This window comes from Phodopus roborovskii, unplaced genomic scaffold (assembly GCF_943737965.1).
Source record: "Phodopus roborovskii unplaced genomic scaffold, PHOROB, whole genome shotgun sequence".
Lineage (NCBI taxonomy): Eukaryota > Metazoa > Chordata > Mammalia > Rodentia > Cricetidae > Phodopus > Phodopus roborovskii.
Genome location: NW_026126517.1, coordinates 22534797 through 22557199, shown reverse-complemented (window position 1 = coordinate 22557199; position 22403 = coordinate 22534797). Strand labels below are relative to the sequence as shown.

The window sequence follows — 22403 nt, the reverse complement described above, 5'->3', positions numbered from 1 at the left end:
TCTCCCAGGAAAGATTAAGTAATGTATTTGTGTTCTGAGTGGTCCTTGGTGCTAGGCTTGACAGCCTGGACCCTCTTAGGACCTTACTCAGACATCAGAGCCACTGAGGAGTTCTTCCCTCCTACTTACCTCTCCTGACCTCCAGAGAATAGATGCTTCTCCATCAGACTCTTTCATTGGAGAACTTCATGTAGCCACTATCTGGACTGCTCATGTGGCCACTGATGGTGAAGGGTGGCCCTACTTCCAAGTCCTTCAAATTCCTGAGACAGATTTACAATAAAGCTGTTGAAACAGAACCCAGCCTCTCCATGGGGGCTGTCTCCCTAAACTAGAACCTACAAAGTGGTTCCTAGAAGTAAGGCAATCTCTAGGCCACTTACTCATTTACTTATCTTCCAGATGAAGATTCGTCTTATCTCCTAGGGCCAAAGAAGAGGCAGACCCGCCCTGTGGCAGGGAATAGTGAGATGATGTACCCTGTAAGGTCTTCCTGACATCTGTTCCTTAAATCCATGACTTTCTTTGATTGTTCTGTTTTTAGTCCCATACTGTGCCTAAGACATTATTCACAGTCAGGCTTGTCTCCAGCATTAGCAGTGAGATGCTTAAGGACAAAGAATATGCCGATCCATCTATGTATTCTTGGAAATAAATACCATAAAGCTGACTATAATAAAACTTTTTAAAATAAATAATAAGCCGATGGGTGGATGGATAGATAGATATATGAACAGTGTGTAGGTGAATAGATGGTGATGCATGCTTGGACAAGTGCATAGATGCATATGAACATCTATGAATGGATGAGTACATGGATGAATGTATGGATACATGGCTGAATAGTAGAGTATTGATGAGTTGATGGGTAGAGTAGAATAGGTAGGTGGTGCATAGATGAGCTGGTGAGTAGTAGGGTGGCTGGGTGGGTAGATTGATGAATAAGTGGGTAGGTGGGTGGGTTAATGGATGGATAGATGAATGGTGGGTGTAAGGATGGTGTAAGGTTGTACATGAGTGGATGAGTGGGTAGATGAATGGATGCATGGGTGGTATGTTCTTTGCATGAGAGTGAATGCTAACATGATTGTTACCATCAGGGTCTCACATGGTACTGAGAACTTTTCTAAATGAAGTGTTTCTGATTTACTTAGGAGACATCCAGAGAAGGAAGCAGTACATTCTATTTCTGTCTCTAATTCTTTTTCAGTATGTTTAGCCCCCAATGCCCACCCAGATCTGTCTTGGATCTACTTACCGGATTTGGTACAAGTTGAAGACAAAATTAGGCCCTGGAAAGACAGCCAGAAAAGAGAGTTAGGATCTCCAGGGGGAGTGACTATCATCTCTCTGAGAACACATGGTGCTTCCCTCACCTGCTGGCCTTGGGGAGTGTGTGGGGTTCTCAAGGCCCTTCAAGGTCTTTCTAACAGGAGCCCCGATCACCCTAGGGAAGAAGCACTTCTAGCGAACACCTCCCCCCAAAGAACCAGACCTAGGCTTCACCCCAGCTCCATGTTGCAATCCTGTGATTTTAAACTAGGTCTTTTGGAGTACTAGCTCCTCAGACCCCTTCAGAGTCCAGTCAAGACTCTACAGCCAGGGAGGGAAAATGTCTGTGGGTAAAAGAAACAAATCACTCACATGACCTCTCTACAAGTCTCTTACTTGTTGCTCTTTTGTCTTCTGCCTCTATTCTAATTTCTTCTATCCTGTCTATAGTTTCTTATCTCTAATTCTCTGCCTCAATTCCAACTCCAGTTTCAATTTTTCTGTTCTATTCTTTTTCTTGTTCTTGTTCTTTTTCTTCTTCTTTTTCTCCTCCTCCTCCTTCTATTTTCCTATTTCTGGCAGCTTCTCCTCTAGCTCCTGTTTGTTCTACCCAAATTATAAAGACCCACAGAATCTTGCAGGCATTCACCTGAAGGTCACATATCATTTCTTAAGTAAATGATAAGAAACAGAGTCATTCCAACAACTCAGTGCAATAAATCCAGATAGTAAGAAAAGAGCACTTTCTTTCAGTTAACTCCCCAACCAGTGGGCTGCAAACCACAGCTATAAAAGGAGAAGTCTTTTTTTGTTATCTTATCTATACAGGTAGCCTTATAGGACTAAACCAATAAGAGAAATAAGGAAATCATGTGTTATATCCTATACTTTTGAGTGGATAAAACATTTTAGACATTTTGTGATTAGTGGTCATAAAGGCCAGGCTTTCTTGGACTATCTGTTTACTAAAGTGTCCCCAGAGACAGTGCAGCAGTGTGGGCTGCAGGGCTGAGGGCTAGAGGAGCCCATACAACACTCGCCAAGGCACAGTGACATTAAAAGCATATTAAATCTTAAGATATATTTTTTGTTGTTCAGCATGTAACCCTACAGTAGAAAGAGAAGTTTGTAACACTATTTTGAGGCTGTGAAGTTAATTTATATTTTGTAGGTGACCCTGGCCAGTTAGGGAATCTTATCCCTTGGTATCTGAACAAAGGTCATAAAACTGAGGTTAGCAATCTGTGCGGAGAGTTCATTATTGTCCTTGGTACCACAATTAGGTTACTTTGCACTATTTACCTTGGCTCAACAAGTCACCACAACTGGCTACATATCCTAGTAAATAATATTGTATTCTTTTGGTAATAGTTTATCTTAAAATCCTAAATTTGATGTTAGCAATATAACCCAAATGCATAGAGGAAGTTGTGCTTGATAAATGATCAAATTGTGCTGAACTGTGGGAAATAAATCCCAAGTATTTTAACAGATGGGAGTAAGCTACAGCAAGAAACCTAGAGCAAGCAAACCACCAATTCATTCATAAGGCAATAACTCCAGTACATCTTATGTCTTGGTTTAATCCTCCAAAAGAACCCTTGATTCTGATGGGTTGATCTTGTGAAATGAGGCTGCTTAATTACTGAATAATCCTTTGGCTTGTGCAGATTTCCACCACATATGCCTGTCTACTTCAGTAATGGAAGCTGAGGGATGAAGATGTCACTCAGTTGGTAGAGTATTTATCGTGCATGTGAAAAGCCCTGGGTTCCTTCCCCCAACACAGCATAACTGGAGGTGGTAATGCATAGCTGTAATCCTAGCACTTGGAGGGGGGCGTGGAGGCAAGAAGATCAGAAGTTCAAGGTATCCTTAGCTGCATAGGTAATTTAAGACCAGCCTGAGCTAGAGGCTGTCTCAAAACAAGACAACAACAAAAATATAGGTTGTGGCTGAACATGATGGTGGTTGGCGATATTCCCAAAACTCCCTAGGCTGAGACAGGATTGAGAGTTTGATATTCCCAAAACTCACTAGGCTGAGACAGGATTGAGAGTTTGATATTCCCAAAACTCGCTAGGCTGAGACAGGATTGAGAGTTTGATATTCCCAAAACTCGCTAGGCTGAGACAGGATTGAGAGTTTGAGTGCAGCCTGGGATCCATATCAAGGCCATATAAAAACAGGGCAAAAATATAATAACTTCTTCATTGTGTGCAATGTCAAAAATACATACCAAGGAAAAGTACCTTGGTTCACGGTAGAAGCTCAATAGATAATTGTAAATGCACACTTTATGGACATGGAGTGGGGGGAGGACAGGGAACACGAGTAGACACACAGACAGAGACTGACACACAAGAAGCCAGCCTGGCACCCTAGCATTCCAGGTGTTGCCCTTGCTCTTGGGGAGTTAAAAAAACAAACAAACAAACAAAAAATCGAAGCTGGCTACTTCCTCAAGTGGGAGGAGCCTCCATTCCTTGGATAAAGGCTCCGCCTCCCCATCCAAGCCCCCTTTAGCTGCTCAGCCACCCACTCAAATCTTCAACCACTGAACGGCCAGAGGAAATGTTTTTGCATCCTGCTGTGCTGAAAGGCTTGCCATCCTGCCCAGCCTTGCCAGCTCTACTGACGAGGAAGGGCAGAGAAGAGCTTGGGGCTGTTTGGCATGGGGCTCACTCACCGTCCCAGCAGTACCCACGTTGGTACCACTTGGCCAAACTGTACCCAAGGATGGACACGAGTAGCAGTGACAGTCCCACTCCAAGGATCATGCCCAACGTGCTGATGGAGTCCTCACCTGCAGAGAAGTCATGCATCACATTCACAGTACCAAAGCCCTGCACCTCCTTACAACTTCCCTCCCCTTCCTCCCACCGCCCATCAGAGTGATAGTCCTCTAGAAGCCTGTCAGGCTAAGCTGGCTGGATCAGCCCAACCATGCAGTGATGGTAATGTCTGATACCTGAATTATGAAACTGCATTCATGCAGGATATCTTTAGCACATTAATCCAAAGGCACAACACTCCTCTGGCAATGGATATTTCGGAACTGGAATTCCTGAAATCATGGGCATTCTACTTAATAGAAGATGCTCTGCCTTCTAGAAGAAGAGCCTGGGAGGCCTAGCCTCAGCATAATCTTGGTGGCCAGGAGGGACAGCCTAGACCTTCAAGTGCACAGACCATAGGATCCCAGGTCTCTTCCCCTTTTGCAAAGCCCATGTTCCCAGTGGGCAAGGCTTGCACTCCGCTTGCTCTTTGCTCTTGCCACTTTTCCCTTTTGTGGACTGAGCTCTCAGCTAAAGTTATATGATATTTGAAAGGCTAAACCAAGAGCAGGAGACAAAGAGTGTTTGGAAGTGTGCAGGGAAATGAGAGGACAGAACAGAAACAGAGAGTGACCAGGCTCTGAGGCTAATGGTGGGCCCACCATGAGGCAGGCCACCTGTGCCAGGGCAAGGGGGGAATGGGAAGCTGTTGAAGCATGATGGAGAAATAGAATGACTTCATGTCCAAGAGCTGAGGGGCAGGGCCTCTAGGGATGTGTCCATGAGTCTGGGAGGTGTGCTGGTTGAGCACAGACATTGGGAGTAGGCTAGTACACAAAGTCCAGCCCCATCATTTGCATATGGTGGGAGCCATTAGTCCTTCTACCTTTCTAGATTTCAGCAGTTCTGATGATTATTGAGACTAATACAAAATACACAGTTATGGAACAATTAATGGGAATGTCAGGAAAAGAGGGCACTTAGGATTATATCTAAATGCTCAATAGATGTCAGTCTCGACGTCATCATTATCATCATCAGATCTAGCAAATGCTGCAAGTGTGTTATCAAGTGCTTCACTGTTTGCTTCACCCAAGCCACTCTCCTAAGTTTCTTGATCCTTTCTTCCAAGTAAAATAGCCAGGTTAAAGCCAGGCATGATGGCACTTGGGAGGCAAAGATAGGTGGGTGTCTGTGAGTTTAAGGCAGTACTATTTTATATACCAACTTCTAGACCAGTTAGGGGTACATAATGAAAGTCTGTCAAAACAAGAAAAAGATGGGTTATTATTCTCCATTTCTGAAAACAAAATGTCTGTCAAATGCAGAAAGGCGGAGTGTCTCTCTTTCTAGTCATAAGTTTCAGAAGCTCAGACCCAGAGAGAAAGGGAAAGCATTCACAGCCTGCGCAGGAAGTGAGGATAAGACTGGCCCTCCTAGCTATATTACAAAAGAATCCCTAGGCTAAGAGAAAATCAGGAGATGAAGGAAAAGTAGTTGATAATGAAATCAGTGAGTTCCAGAGAGCGGATCCATGCTCTTTACCCAAAAATTGAGCCCAAAAGAAACAGTAGAATTCCTTGATAGAATTGTGGAAACCCAGAGCTAGGAAGAGCCCCAGAAAGACAGTCAGAGCCCACTTAAGAACAGCACCTGGGTAAATGGAGTCTCCAATAACCTTAGCTGCTATGCACTCTCACAGCCTGGAACAACCAGCAGCTTATTACCAAGACAGGCAGAAAAGTCACAGAGCCACTACAGACCTGAAGAAGCCACATGGAGGGACCCCAGGACACCCCTGAAGTACTTTATCTAATTGATGCTCAAACCCTCACCATGGAGATAATGATGGGCATTGGTGTGAGCTGGTGACACCAGAGACACCTTAACTCCTTTAGAACAATCAGGAAGCAGGGATTTCCAACACTACTGAAGTGTCTGTCATATGAGCAATTTAAGACTTAAATTAGACATTAGATTCTAGGAACAACAGACTCACATTTCTGGCACACATGAGTTTGTCAACTGACATCTGTGCCTGCTGATAATAGTGTAAAGATCACAATTGTCTCAAAAGGGATTAGCAACCATACAGAAAGTCTTGGTGGAGTGCATTTTTTCTCTTTGGTACTTCTACAAATGTGTAAGGGCATAGCATTCACTGCCTACCCAAACATTCTGGCACCTTACCTTGAATATCCCAGCCTTCAAAACCATAAGCAACAAATTCCCACTCCTAGCAAATTAGCCAGTGCCAGACACCAAAGGACTGGAGTGGACAGGGAGGCATGTTGAAAAGCACTGAACTAGACATTGCCTCCATGGGGACAAGTACAGGTTAGGAGAATTGTGAGTAACCTTGTACTAGCCCAGGATGCTTCCAGTCATCCCACAAGTAGTGGATGACATCTTTTCTGCATAGGTACAAACTTTACAGAAATAAATAGAGGAGACAGAAATCCTTGCCCTTGTGGAGGATACATTCCAGAGGAAGATGGCCAATGAGCAAAGAGAGAAAGACAGACAGACCAAAAGGAAGAAAGAAAGAAAGAAAGAAAGGAAGGAAGGAAGGCAGAAAGGAAGGAAGGAAGGAAATGATATATGAGATGGTGGTGTGTACCAGAGAAAACACATGGATCAGAAGAGCTAAAACATCCTGTGGGTGTAGGGGTGTAGAGAGGAGAGTTGAAATAGAGTGCTCAGGTGACCCTCGTGAAGGAGGAGTTGATGAGCAGATGCTCAAAAGAAGCGAGAGAAAGAAAATACCAGGTAGACAGCAAGAGTAAAACATGTCCTTGACAGAGGAAGCAACAAATTCCAAGAGAACCATGGCACCCTATCTGGTGAGGAGTGCAGGAATGGAATGGGTGATGGGAGCCATGTTACAGTGCTTCAGAGACACAGGGGGGAGCCAGGCCTTTTCTCTGAGCAAGCTGGGTGGTCAGCACAGGACCCTGAACAGAGAACATCTAAAGACAAAAGACCAAAAGTAAAAACAAAATCCCTACACTCTAACATCCAGGACATAGCTACTTGGAACCTGGTGCCAGTGACATTGGTGTCTTAAATGTTTGGAGCCTGATCCTAGGGACCCATAGTGTACTATGGAAAGGGCCGGTCTTAAAAAAGACAACATTCACTTTAAACTGTACAGTCTAACAAGCTAGTGAAATGCCCATATAGCTAAGCAGACATAGACACTTCACAAATGGCCTATGAAATAAGACCAGATAATCAATCACCCCTTCCCCAAGCTCACACACTGTCTTCTACCAGTATAGTCCAGTAAGTTCTCACTATCTTTTCAAGTACTGGGTAAATTATTTTTAACTTTTACATCACTGGCCTTTCTAGATACTATGTCTGTCACATGAGGAGGTGACCACCAGAGGACACACCAACTCAAAAAGCAAGGTCATTATTCTAGTTTTCCTTTCTGTTGCTTCAATAAAATACTCTGACCAGAAGTGTTTTAGCTGAATAAAGAAAGGTATTTGGAAAGGTATTTGGCTTTTACTTCCAGGTTACAGTTCATCCCTGAGGGAAGTTAGGGCAGGAACTCAAGCAGAAGCCACGAAGGAATGCTGTTGATGGGCTCATTCTCAGATTCTACTCAGCTTTCTCGTACACCCCAGGTGGAGGGATGTTTCCGCCCATAGTGGGCTTGGCCCACCCACACCAATCACCAATCAAGACAATCTCTCATTGATAGGGCCACAAACCAATCTGATCTGGGAGGTCCCCCAGCTGAGTCTCCCACAGATGATTCCGGGCTGTTATCAGGTTGATAGCTGACGTGAACCAGCACAATCATCTATGAGAGAGGGGACAGAGATTCCAGAAGCTCTTCAGTATCTAAAGGTGACCAAGAGCAGAGGGAGGGGGCTAGCCTTCCCATGTTGGTAGCACAGCAGTGACTGTTGAGACTAGGATTTTAAGGGCCCTATCAAAGAAAAATGGCCAGAAATAGAAAACAGCAGGAAAAAAGCGCTGATAGGGTGGTCACTGTCCTGAGACAGGAGGTGAGGGAGGCAGGGAGGGAGGGGCTCCATCTCTGTCTGCTCCTTCTTTGCCCCACCCCCATCTGTGCCTTCTGAGATTGCTTGCAGAACACCAATTACTCTGATTTACCTCTTAATTTTTCCAATATGCCCTTTAATGGATATTCCTTACTTGGTCTCCCCTTTATAACATTACATTTTGTTTTGCTTTGTTTTTTGAGGCAGGGTTTCTCTGTAATGCTTTGGAGCCTGTCCTGGCACTCACTCTGTAGACCAGGCTGGCCTCGAACTCACAGAGATCCACCTGTGTCTGCCTCCCGAGTGCTGGGATTAAAGGCATGTGCCACCAACGCCCGGCTACCCTTAAATTTTCCTGTTATAGCCCTATAGAACAGCATGGTAAGCAACACTGTGGTTATATCCAATCTCCAAAGATTATAAAATTGTGCCCTTCTTGCTTATTCTTTATCTCAAGGAGAAATCATAATTGGTCAGTGTGCCAAGAACAAGTGACTGTGAGTGCTCAGCCCTCAGTGGGACATCTTATCAACCCCCTCAGTCAGCCAACATTGCTGAAGAGGAAGTGTCTAGAACTCCAAATAAAGTACACACTGAGCAAGATGGGCTGTGTACTTCCTGGGAGATGGGTGTGAAACAAGGAGGGCCACTCTGCATTGCAGGATGGACACATGAGCAGCTGCCCCTGCTCCTGCCACCCTGCCTCCACAACCACGATAGACTCAGACCATGAGCTAAAACAAGCCCCTCCTCCCTCCGCTTGCCCTTGCTGGGCATTTTGACACAGCCCAGCCGTGAGAAATGAAGAATTTCCTGGCAAGTAGAATTAGCACCATTTTTCTTTTTCTGCATTCAAAAAATTTACCAAGGATCAGCTCAGATCTTGAACAGTGTTAATGGTAGAAAGCCTTTGCCTGGTGTTTTATTGATTTAGGCTTTCTTTAGTATTTTTATTACACTTGAGTGTGTGTGCCCACGCATGCCACAGTACACAGATAGAAATCAAAAGACAACTTTCTGGAGTTTGTTCTCTTCCTTCCACAGTATAGGTCTGGGAATTGAACTTGGATCATTGGTTTTAGCAGCAGGTAGGGGCCTTCACCTGCCAAGTCATTACAGTGACCCTAATTTAGGGTTTTTCATTTAAAACTCTATATAGTCTTTTAAGGCAGCTATGTTAGGAGCACAGACCTGAGAATGTCTTCGTTTATTAACTTAGATGTATGCCTTTGCTTCTGTTTTTATCTAAACCCCAGGCTGTGGCCTGTGGGAGATCAGTCTGCCTCTTTCTGTCTCTATCTCTGTGTATGTCTCTCTGTATCTGTTTCTCTCTGTATTTCCCTCTGTCTCTCTCTCTCTCTGTGTGTGTGTGTGTGTGTGTGTGTGTGTGAGAGAGAGAGAGAGAGAGAGAGAGAGAGAGAGAGAGAGAGAGAGTCTGAGTATGGAGAACAGAAAACAACCTTGGTGTCGTTTCAGAGGTGCGGTCCACCTCACACTGTTGTTTGCCACGGTTTGAGGTGGGTTCTCACTAGCCTGAAGCACACTAAGAAGGCTAGGCTGGCTGGCCAGAAAGACTTAGGGATCTGCCTGTCTACACCTCCCTCCCCAGAGTTAGGATTATAAGTGCCAACCACCATGTCCAGCTCTTTCGACATGTGTCTTAGAGATGGAGCTCAGATCCTCCTACTTGCAAGGCAAACATTTTGTGACATGAACCATTTCCCCAGCCCCTGTGGTGATGTTTAATTGTCAGTATCTCAATCTTTATTTCCTGTCTTACAATTTCCACATAGGTTAAAACAAGCTCAAGGGTCACAATGCCAAAAGTACATGAGTACATGCAAGTGGGAAATGGAGACTTTCTACAATTACCAGATGACTTATCACAAGTATGACAAGTAGGAGGGAGTCAGCCACATTATAATTGCCCAACCCCAAGGACAGAACACTCAGTGAATGTCCCTTAGAAGTGTGTTCATTAGGGTGTCAGCTAATAAGCCATATTGTGACTATGACTAAAAATGAGGAGTTTCCCTCTGAAATTCAGATTATTTTGCTCTGTATCCAAATGAGCTTTCAGCAAAACCTCTGGCTACCTTTAGCACCAGTCCTGATACTCTACACCCAGGGAGCATTTACCCTCATGCTCAAAAGGCCCATATGGAGCTCTTATGTACCAAGCTCTATGCCCAGTCTGTACTAGGCATAGAGTAGTCATAGCAGAGGAGTTCTGGCTTCTTGAAGCATGATTCATGGGAAGCCAGTTAGCTAATCACTCTAGAGTTTATGTCTGTTTGCTGAAGAAGTACAGAGTCTCAGGGTAACAGGGCAACTGAACTAGTCTAGGATGCCAGAAAAGGCCTCCTTGACTATGACACATTGGCAAGGCCAAGAAGGTAATGTGAATTAAAAAAAGAAGAAAAAAACCCACACACAGAGCAGCATTTTAGATCAAGAAGACAGCACGGGCAAATAGCTTGCAATAGAGAATAGAAACAATGGACAATTAAAAATAATATTGTAAGACTAGTATGTGATGCTGGAGCATACACTGATGTGTGATTGGGGTATGGCATAGGGCTTGGTATGGAATTGAGCTGGTGTGGAATAGGGCTGGGTGTTGAGTTGGGCTGGGTTTGGGTGGGGTTGGATGAGGAGTGGAATTGAGTGTTTATTAGGGCCAGGAGTGGAGTAGTCACAGAGAGGGGGTGAGGACAAGATGAAGAGATTATCTCATCTAGCCCTGTGTTCTAAATAAAGGAGTTTTACTTTGTGGAAAGTCACCCAATTAGGAGTGGTACAATGTCAGAACCAAATCTGACCTTTCTAAAACCTATTCTAGCTGCTCTGTGTAGAATAAATTTAGGCAGAAAGAGTTAAGGTCCTGTTAGAAGGAAAGAGGAGATGGTACATTGGCCGTGATGGCTCCTTGCTACAGGATACATGGATCAATTGTCAAATGGCCAATGTCTGACAGGTGGCTTTAGTGGGAGGATTCAACCTTAAGATTTGTAATCAGATAGCTAGGAAGGAATCTTACAGAAGGAGGGAGGGAGGAGAGGAAAGGAAGGAGAGGGAAGGGAAAAGCGGAGAAAAAAAACCTAAACAATCAAAATTTAAAAGAGAGAAGAAGGATAAGAGGAAGAGGAGGAGAATGAGAGGGAGGAAGGGGAGGAGGAGAAGAAGGGGAAGGAAAAGGAAGGGAGAAAGAAGAGAAAGGGGGAAGAAGGGGGGAGGAGTAATGGGGAGGAAAAGGAGAGGAAGAGGAGGAGGAAGAGGAGGAGAAGGAGGGGGAGGAAAACAAGGGAGAGAAAGAGGAGAGGGAGGGGAGGGAAAGAAGTGGTGTTAGAACGGAGGAAGAGAGAAAAGACTAAAGGAAATACTCAGGAAATTGCACAAAACTTATGAAATTTATACTCTCATAAACTCCACATAAGAGATTTACAAAGAGATAAATACTTGTAAAACAATGTTAAAATTCAAACATGAGGGACAAATAAAAGAAGCAAGAAGATAACTGGGGACTCACAGGGGAGCTGGCCTATATGACAATCAGCTGCTTCCGGGTAGAAACAGCAGAGATCAGAGATATGATGCCCAAAGGAAAACCCGTCAGCAAGAACCCTACATCTGGCAAAGCTGTCGATCATGAAGACAAAATAAAGACAAAACCTTTCAAGGCTAAAAAATTACTGAATGTGTTGCTAGCTGGTCTGATCTACTGTATACAAGTTAATTAATGAAAGGTTTTCTTCAGGCTACAAGCAAATGATCCTGCATGATCATTTGAATACACACAAAGCAGCTCCACAGTGTAGTGGTTACTACCTTTGCTTTCCATGCAGATGGCCCTGGGTTCAAGCTTCAGTAGAACCAGCCTTAGATTCAGAGTATAGCTCAGTGTTTGAGCACTTGTGTGTAGTAGTGTGAACACACACACACACACACACACCCTATAAGCACCAATACAGATAACTATATAACTTCTGTTTAGATGTACATTTCTCTGTTCTATGAAAGCAAGTGCATGAAACATTATATATAATATAATGTTGGGGCTTTTACAGATGAAAACACATTTGTCAATAAATAGCACAAAGGAAGTGGACGGTTGCAAAGTAGTGTAGCGCCAACTAAGATCATAGTTGACAAACAATCATAACAATATCTTATTAGACTTATGTATAACAGCACACAAAATCGGTAATAGAACAGAGACATAGTGGAGCAGCAATCACTACAATCTGTGCAACCCACAGGTTGAGAACCACTGATCTAGAACAAGCAAAAAGAAGGAAAACAATGATTAGAGTAGGAGTTAATTACTTAATTAAATATAAAAAAAAAAACAAAAGCAACTATCAGTAAAAACCAAAAATCAGTTCTTTTAAATGATTAGCAAAAATTGACAAACCTTGGTTAAGCAAAAGCAAAGAAACAAGCAAAACAGCCCTCAAATACCCAGTCATTGGTGGCACATGCCTTTAATCCCAGCGCTCGGAGGCAGAGGCAGGCTGGCTCTGTAAGTTCCAGGCCAGCCTGGTCTACAGAGCTAGTTCCAGGACAGGCTCCAAAGCAATACGGAGAAACCCTGTCTCAAAACAAAACAAAAATAACAACAAAAAGCTCTCAAATCAGAAATGAAGGAAGGAGATGCCACTGGCTGAATAAAAAGGATCCCTAAGGACATCCAGGAGCAGCTGGCCCCAATACAGGGATAGTTCAGATGGAATTGTCAGCACTCTAGGACAAACTACCACAGGTGACTCAAAAAGAAACATGCTTCCCATTCCTGTGAGCTTATGCTCTACTGTCATATTGAGAAGAGAGAATGTTTCTTCTTTTCTTCCCAACATAATATTTTTATTAATCATTTCAGAATTTCATACAATGCTTCCAGATCAGGCTCAATTCCCATACATCCCAGGTCCACCCTCCCACCCTTGGGTTTCCCACCACCACCAAAAAAAAAAAAAAAAAAAAAAAAAAAAAAAAAGAAAAAGAAAAGAAAAAGAAAAAGAAAAAGGAAAAAAGAAAAGAAAAAAGAAAAAAATAAAGCCATAAAGTCCAGTTGTGTTGCCCATATACTCAGTGGAAAATGGTCAAACTCCTAAAGGCCAGTGCCTTAAAGAAAACTGAGTCTTTCAGCACCCCCACCCCACCAGAGGCCATCCGCTGTGAAGAGCCACTTCAGCATCCCTATCACAATGTTTGGTTTTGTTGTTTGTTTATTTTTTGAGACAGGGTTTCTCTGTTGTTCTTGGCTGTTCTGAAACTCATTCTGTAGCTGCCCTTGTCCTCACAGAGCTCCCCAATTATGAGTCTGCAGTCATCAATAGCTCTGCAAGAAAAAAAAAAAACAAAAACAAAAACAAAAACAAACAAACAAACAAACAAAAAAAAACTCCTTTGCCTATCTATATAGCAGCTGACTTCGATCATGGACATCAACATGAGGCTCAGTGTCAGGTCCCTTTCTCCTTAGCAATGTCACAGTGGTATCTATAATACCAGTGGTAGATGAGCAAGATGTGTGGTTCCCTTCCAAGCAACAGGGAGGTTAACAGCAGCCTTTATGCTGATGAGAAGTTCATGAAAGACAAAGAGGAAGACTCAAGACTCTGTGAGTCCTCAGTATGGGGAGATAACTCAGTTGGTAAATTCTTGCCTTACAAGAGTGAAGATCTGAATTCAGTTTCCAGAATCCACATATAAATAAACAGGGTGTGGTGACACACGCTTATAATTCCACTGCTAAGAAGACAGGCATATGCTTTAGCATATCCCTGGGGTTCAAATTCCTTAGGTCAGTCAGCCTAAGCCATTTGATGAGTACAGGTCACTAAGAAACCCTGTCTAAAGGGGCCAGGAGGGGGGGAGTGGACAGTGCCTAAAAAGCAACACCCAAAGCCATCCTTTAGCCTCCACACAACAGACATGCATATGCATGAACACACACACTGAGAGAGAGAGAGAGAGAGAGAGAGAGAGAGAGAGAGAGAGAGAGAGAGAGAGAGAGAAATGAAATGAGTCCTGCTGACTGCTAGAAATATAATTTCGACATGAATTGGTTCCCTGCCATTCAGCCCTGAGCTTCACCTCACTCGTTGTATCAAGAGCCCCAAGTCTCAGCCAGCTTTTTTCCTAAAATCTAGGCAAATCAGAGCAGATGTCCCCACGTGCTCTAGAGCTCCCCATGGATCTCCAAAGCTATCCAGTCAAACTTCTTACAGATGATCCAGGAGTCTGCAGCTTTCCAAAAGCCCTCACCCAAGCCATTGTCTGTAGTTAGACCCTCATAGCCTGTGGGTCTGAAGGACAAAGGGGTGGGTTCACCAAGGTCTTTTGAGATGAGAGGCAGTGAAGGGAATTCCCCAAAGAAAACAACCCTGATGGTATCACCTTGAAAAGGAAGCAGGGGAGAGTCATTTTGAACGTACTTAAGTTCAGACAGAAGGATGCTTAGGTTTAGGGAAGTATTGTTTTGAGTAATAGGATTTAAGATAAATAAATATTTTGGATTTTTTTGGTAGATGTTGTCCCAAGAATATTTGGCTCACTACTTCCTTGAGTGTGATAAAATCTACAAGACAACTCAAACTGAGGATCCCTTCTAATAAGTGAACCTCATGAGTAAGTTGTTGAGTGTCATCATTAACTGTTAATGTGATCTGGGGAGACATAACTGGAAGGTGAATGGCCACAGGGTCAGGCTGAGCTCAGGCCCCAGTCAGGGCTGCTAGGATTGGTATTCTAGGGCATTGTGACATCTTGATTGGATTGAGTGACACCTGGAGGATCAATAAAGCTCACTTCTTTTTCTTTCTATAAGGGCATTTCCCAAGATGATTGGCATGCTGGAGTACAGATAAGAGGTTAAAACTCTGAATGTGAGCTGGATGGTGGTGGCACACGCCTTTAATCCCAGCACTTGGGAGGCAGAGCCAGGCAGATCTTTGTGATTTCAAGACCAGCCTGGTCTACAGAGCTAATGCCAGGATTCTGTTACACAGAGAAACCCTGTCTCAAAAAAAAAATAAATAAATAAAATCCTGAATGTGCCATCCAATAGGCATCCAATAGGATGGGGAATATGTTACTTTTTTTCACTTAGACTGTAATTTTCATCATAACAGTAGAGTACTGGAAGACTTTCATAAATGAGCTTGCTTGAAGAGCAAAGGACCTAACACTGCCTTGTTTTGTGTAGTGGTGGAGAAGCTAGGGTTGTCAAGTCACTGTTTCTGTCCATCCTGCTTCTTGCTCTGGGATCAGCTTTCACCCTTGTGCTGGATAATGTTTGGTGGTATCCATGTGAAGCCAAAATGTCACCCAGGAGCAGACATGTCATTCTATCACATCCCTCCAGGCACTGATATCTCAGATAGATCTTAGATTATCCTTCCCAGAGACTAAGGGTGGGGGAACCATGGAGCAGGCATTAGGTCTGCTGGCATGATCCCACTCCATAGATAGAAGCAGTGAGTAAAGTATTTCAGGTACCAAAACAAAAAGGAGAGGCCAGTTCCAGGTTGAAATAATAAGCTACAACTTCTCACCTAAGAGGTGCCATGGCCAGGGTCCCTTTACAGCAGTTCACGTAAAAGACTTCCATGCCCTGGACTCACTGTAACCCTCCATCTCCACCCCAGGGTACCAGGTTTGGTGCCAGGGGTGGGCTGAACAGAGTCTGTGTCTTGGGAAGGGTGGGATTCTGAAAGTAGATGCAAAGATTTTTGAGTGGCTTGTTGAAAGCTTCTAAGGGATGGGTTTGGGCTCAGATGGTGCCTGGCCAAGAGCTCACTTCATTGCTCTACGTCATGCAGTAGTCAGATGAAAAGAGATGCCTCTCTTTTGTTTGACAATTTAGTGCATTTATTTTAATGAACTTAAGGACATTAACATAGCAAATCTGAATGGTATGGGTTTTACCAATTAGGACGAGGCTGAATGTTCTAAAGACCATCCTACCAAATAGAGTTGTCAAGTAAATAGTGATACAGGTAACTTGCAGGTAAGAAGAAGTCATAAAGTGATGGAGAGCCAAAGCTCTAGATTAAACACATGAGGAAAACCCAATGCCAGCCCATCTCAGAAAGATGGAGAGCTTGTGGAAAGGAACTATTGTAACGAATAAAGTACCACAGATCCTGGGTCAGGATAGAAGAGGGGCCACCTTCTCAGTATTCCTTTACGCCAACAACCTCAACCTCAGGCTGAGACCTGGGGGGGGGGGGGAAGTAGGGGCTGATGAGATAGCTCAGTTTGTAAACTTCTTGTTGCATAGACACAAGGACAAGAATTCAGATCCCCAGCATCCAGAAAAGCTGGATGCCACAGTATGAATTTGCAATCCCAGTCCGGGGAAATGGAGACAGGAGCCTCACTGGCTAATTAGTATAGCCAAGTTAGCAAACCCCAAGTTCCGTGAGAGATCCTATTTCAAAGAATAAGGTGGGGAATGCTTGAGGAAGGCCCCCAACACTAACCTTTCACCTCCAGGCACGTATAAACACACACACACCTTATGCAGACAAACATCATATGCACACACATACACAAAGAAAAAAATGAAATAGTTTTTTCAGTAGTCACACAGTGTTTTGGCAACTAAACATTTTCTTAAGCTAAACATGCTGCATAGTAGATATCCCATGCAGCTACAGGTACAAGATCTGACAGCAACAGGAAATTGATGGGAGATGCCATTCTGTAAATGTTTCTTATACTGGTTAATGAATAAAGCACTGTTGGCCAATAGGAAAGGAAGATAGGAGGGACTAGGAGAGAAGGAGGAAGAGGAAGTAGTGAGGAGGAGTCAAGATGGAGAGTCAGGAGAAGGCAGAACTGCCAGCTGCCTCTCGCTGGTAAGACCACATGGAAATACATAGAAATGGGTCAATACTTAAGACAGAGCTAGCCGATAAGAAACAAGTAACGGGCCAACAGCATAATATCAAATACAGAGTCTCTGTGCATTATTTGGGGCTGGCGTGGCGGCGGAACAAGAGCAGGCGGCAGGCAGAAAAACCATATTCGTTACAGGAAATGCCAACAGCAACCTCTGGATGCCACCTGCCCAGTTGGTAGGGAGAGGCTTAGCAGGATGGTCAAGCCTTAGCTTCAAGACCTTGAAGCAATGTGACGGAAACCCCAGCCAAAGGTGGTCCAGTGGGCTGCTCTTAAGTGTGAGCCCTATATGTTGCCTGGCAGTAACATGAAGGGAAGCTTTGATTTTTGCCATTTTAACTTACATTTTGCTTGTGTATTTTATAAACGGTTGCCTATATCAGTGTAAGTACAAATGTAACTTTTACATGCATAATATCATAATATATAGTCAACATTATTTACTGATGGGAGATGTGATCCAAAAAGCTTGATGACAGAAAGACTGTGATTCTTGTCACTTGCACTAGCTTGGATGGCTGTCAGTGCTTCTCTGTGTCTACCAAGCCACCCACACTAAATGCTGAGAGAGTTCATTGGGAGCTATTGGGGATCCCTTGCCGCTGAGTCCAATTCACCCAATGTTGTTTGGGTGCCTCTGGGGGCCTCAAGCTTCTCCAGAGCAGATACAGAGACACTCTGTAAGGATAGAGGTTTGTTTTTTTTAATTTTTAAAAAATGTATTTATTTGTATTTTATGCATATTGGTGTTTTGCCCAATGTAAGTCTGTGTGAGGGTTTGTGAAGGTGTCAGATCCCCTGGAACAGGAGTTACAGACAGTTGTGAGCTGCCATTATGGATGTTGGGAATTGAACCCAGGTCCTCTGGAAGAGGAGCAAGTGCTCTTAGCCACTGAGCCATCTCTCCTGCCCCTGGTCAGAGCCCTGAGAAGAACTTTTTCTAGAGCCCCAGATGCATCTTGCCCCAGCTGTACGAGTTTGAGTGAGCCCCTCTGAACTTCAAGTTCATCTTCCTTAAATGAGAGAGATGTCCTCCTGGCATTGTAGCGAAGACCATGTGAGATAAAGGAAGACACGGGTTTTGAGGGATTGTGGAGTGTCTTCCTTCACCAGGTAGGCAACTAGGTTAGAGATGCCCTATAAGCATCAGCATCCAAGCCTAAATGAGGGCTTAGTGACCTGCTGAACTCCATGCTAAGAGGCCTGCCCACACCAAGCCAGGCTTTCACTTCGGTGAACCAAAAGTTACACACATGAAAGTGGCCAAAGTACTTATGCAATTCCCTGTGCCTGAAGCTGGAGAAGGCAAACACCTTGAACCTCTACAAATCCCATGTTAACTCCAGCCATAGACAATGATGAGCCTCATTCAAACTACCACATCTATTTCTACCTCACACTGGCACCCAGCCCCTCACATCAGCCATCAGTCACTCCTACCACCCTTAGATTCCTCAATCTGCTGGGAAAATTCAAAAGCAATGACACTTTCACTCTTAGATTCTTCTTGTGGGTCCCCACCAGATCTTAGGGGAGATAAAAAGCGCAGAGTCAAGCACCCATTCGAGGCACCCCAGGATCCTCCACTGGGCAAGCAAATGCTGACTCCCACGCCTTGCTTCCTCATCTTGGACCCAGGCTTGTCTATGCTCCTTGGAGAAATAGGACAAGCCAAGGCTGCTTTGCCTAGTCACGGGGGTCAGGGGCCTTGGGATTTCTGGATCTAGCCATGAAACATCTGGAAATACGTGAATACTTAGAACACACAGGAGCCCTTACACTTCCTGTCTCCTCAGTCACTTTCATGCATACTCAACTCCCGCTGGCTCCTTTTGCTGTCCCCTCCTGGTTGGCTTCCTTTTCTAGCGAACTCTGATTCATTTCTCTGTCAATCCCAAAGGGGCAGAATGTGCTCCTGCCCCTGCAGAGCAGAATGCTTTGTTCCAGGGCTTAGGGGGATGAATGAGGGAGGGTGAGACAAGCTTGTCTTTGCCCAAATCCAAGGCCAAAAGTGATCAAGGTGAGTCAGAGGCATCTGTCCCCTATGGCTACTGCACACACTACAGAGGTGTCTTGGCATCTCTGTGGGGCTAGGTTGTGCTTCTTACTGTTCCCCATGGATTCAAAGTGAACAGCTCTTCCTGAATTGAAGATATCTCATGCTTGGGCACATGGATCATTCACTCCATTCCATGTCTCCTATAGGCCAGCTCGGTTCAGGGCAGACAGCTGTTCTTGGATGCTGAAATAAGACGTTAGGACAAGCCACATGAAACTCAGCATTATCCAACACAACGGAATACTCTGTGTTTCCCCCTTGAGTAACAGACATCCCACTCCTGCCCCTCTGCTGGACGACACTCCCAAAAATCAACACCTAGATGACCCTAAAAGGCAGAGACCTAGTTCACAGTGCCCACCTGAAATGTAGTTTTTACCAAGCAAGCGGACACCCTTGGTCCCAGAAAGGGTAAGTGAAATGAGAGACAGACAACACCGCGAGGGCCAACTTCACCCTATCTGTGCCTGCTTTTACTATTAGAATACCAAAACCAGGTCATCTGTGGTTTCACCTCAAGATGACACATTTCCCTATGTGGGTGCCCAAGCCAGGCAATCTGGGCTGAGTGTGAATAGGAAGCAGGGTATATGGGGAGAAGGTAGGTGGCCAAGCACCCATCTGTCATAAGGAAGGCCTGGATTTGATCCCCAGCACTGGGAAGTATGGGGAGGCTATGGTATCTTTTAGCAGCAGAGCACACGCTTACCCTGCACAAGCTAGGTGTTCATCCCCAAGCCAGTCCTAACCCTATGGAAAGAACAGCTGCTCACTGGGATGTGAAGCATGAAAATGGTTAGCAGGTAAGAAAATTCTCATCACCTGCATGCTGTTGTGTTTACAGGGAGTCTTGGTCAGATTCAAACTCCCTTGAACAACTGAAGATCACCATCTGCCTGGACTCCATGTAAAAAGTCATTGCCGACCGGCATTGGTGACATACACCTTTAATCCCAGCACTCAGGAGGCAGAGGCAGAGGCAGGCGGATCTCTGTGAGTCCAAGGCCAGCCTGGTCTACAGAGCTAGTTCCAGACAGGCTCCAAAGCTACACAGAGAAACCCTGTCTCGAAAAACCAAAAAAAAAAAAAAAAAAAAAAAAAAAAAGTCATTGCCACCATCCCTCTGTCCTTCTTTGTCTGGACAGTATCCCAGATACCAATGTCATAGGTCTTGCCTTCTACAGCTACTTCAGGTTCCAGGAAATCCAGGACGGGAAGAAAATGGGAACCACAGAGAGGTCAAGCTTGCAGCAAGCAGGGAAGTGTGGGGAGCTAAAAGCAGGTGAGAACCCTTAAAGCATTAAAGACAGTGGGAAGGTTTGGAAGCTGAGGCTCCAACTGAACAGGGTTCAGCACGAGCCAGGCTAGGCTGCAGGCCCCTCGCTTGTGTGAACTTTTAAAGCTCATTTACTAATTATATATTTATTCTCATTCTAAGAAAGCCTCTAAAAGACTGGATAAACATGGTGGTGATGAACACCTGTCATCTCAGCATTCCAGAGGCAGAAAAGGGAACGATCTTGAGTTTGAGACCAGTGCAGGCTACACAGTGAGCTCCCAGGCCAGCCTGGACAAATTTCTAGCTTGAAAATTCAAAAGCTGGGGCTGGAGAGACAGGTCAGCAGTTAAGAGCACTTGCTGCTCTTGGAGAAAGCCTAGGTTTGGCTCCCAGCACCCACACAGTGGCTCTACAAGCACCCGTAACTCTGGTTCCGGGGGCTCTGATGCTCTCTCATTTGACCTCCTTGGGTGCCATACACATGTGGTACACAAACATGGAAGCAATACACACATACACAAAATACAAATAAATCTTAAAAGTTTTTTTTAATTAAGAAGGCTCTGAAGTCACAGAAACCTCATGCCCCCAAAAATCTGGGATCGTCTCAACTCCCAAGTAGGCCTCCCCTCTCCTCTGAGAAAGAGAGCAATCTCCCTGTGATAGTTAACATTGATGCCAATCTGGTGTGATCTAGAACTACCGATGAGACAAGTATCTGTACATTGGGTTAATTGATATGAAAAGACCCTGAATGTGGCCAACACATCTCATGGAACTGGTTCCTGGATTGATAAAGAGGAGAAACAGGGCTGGGAGAGGCTCTGTGGGTAAAATGTTTGCTGTGCTAGCCTGAAGACTCGGGTTCAGATCCCCACACCCAAGTAAAAGAAGGAAGAAAACAATAGAGGAAGATACCAGATGTTGACCTTTTACACCAGCTTGTGTGTGCTTGTATACACACACACACACACACACACACACACACACACACACACACACCACTTGTTTTTGTTCTATGGAGAAACAAAAAACACAAAAAAATGAGGATTCACCTGTCTGTTTCTTGACTATAGATGTAATGTGACCACCATCTTACTCTCCCACCGCCATTGACATCGCCACTGTGATGGATTACATTCTCAAGCTATGAGCAGAATTAAGGCTTCCTCCCTTAAGTTGCTGTTGTGTCAGTCATCACAACTAGAAAACTAATATTCTCCTAACCCCATAACCAGCACCCTCCACCTTGCAGCCTCACTCCAAGACTCCTGCCTAGCATTGTCCTGTCAAACCCAAAGTGGTCAAATCAAATAGGTTCCTGTTCCAAGGCCTTGGCTTAGGGTGTCGTCCCTTCTGCTTTGTTCTTAACCTTCCATCTAGTTTCCCACTCACCTTTCAAGACCCACAGCACATCCTGCAATAAGCAGGAAGCCATCATTCAATCCCCAGAAAGAGTGCCCACTGCCATATTCAGTATTCACCTTCTCTGGTTTCTGCAGGGTCCAGATGGATTTACCAGTATCTCTCTGCCCAGAACCTGTTTCTGCAACTCAGGAACAGACCTCCTAGGTTCAGGGCAAATGTTTCTTGATTGGGTGAATCTGTGAGCAAGGCTAGTTCTAGAGATCATGATTGAAAGGGCCAGGATGCAGTCCTAGGATCACACCAGAGCGGCTGTCAGGCTGTGTCCAGGCACCCTACAAAACCTGCAATTTCTAAGAGACCTGAGAAACCATTCCTGTGATCTGTGCGCCCTCTAGAGGCTGAAATGATTCCTTCCCCCAAGAAACAGAGGCAACAGGCAAAGCCCCATCTTTGGGGTTTTTCCGATTTAGCTTTAACTCTGAGCTTGACAGTCTAGAGTCGCCTGAGAAGAGTCTCAATTGAATGATTGTCCACATCAGATTGGCCTTTGGCATATCTGTAGGGCATTGTCTTATGGTTGATTGATGCAGGAGAGCTCAGGCCACTGTGTGAGCAGCACCGGTGGGCCTAGGCTATATAAATACTAACCATTAGTCAGTGAGTGAACCAGCATCAGCAATCTCCTGTGGGTTCTGCTCCAAGTTCCTGCTACTTGAGTT

At 44.6% G+C, this 22403-nt stretch overlaps 1 protein-coding gene across 1 annotated transcript in view; it reads right to left on the bottom strand.

Annotated features, from left to right (window-relative positions):
* The window catches only part of Smim35 (small integral membrane protein 35), a 53307-nt gene that overhangs the window by 5485 nt on the left and 25419 nt on the right, over window positions 1-22403 (bottom strand). The window contains exons 2-4 of the mRNA XM_051197312.1: window positions 3962-4078; window positions 1259-1292; window positions 130-263 (exon numbers count right to left, since the gene is read on the bottom strand). Of these exons, the coding sequence (XP_051053269.1) occupies window positions 164-263; window positions 1259-1292; window positions 3962-4078 (251 nt within the window). The 3' untranslated portion in view covers window positions 130-163. The remainder of the gene's footprint in view (window positions 1-129; window positions 264-1258; window positions 1293-3961; window positions 4079-22403) is intronic.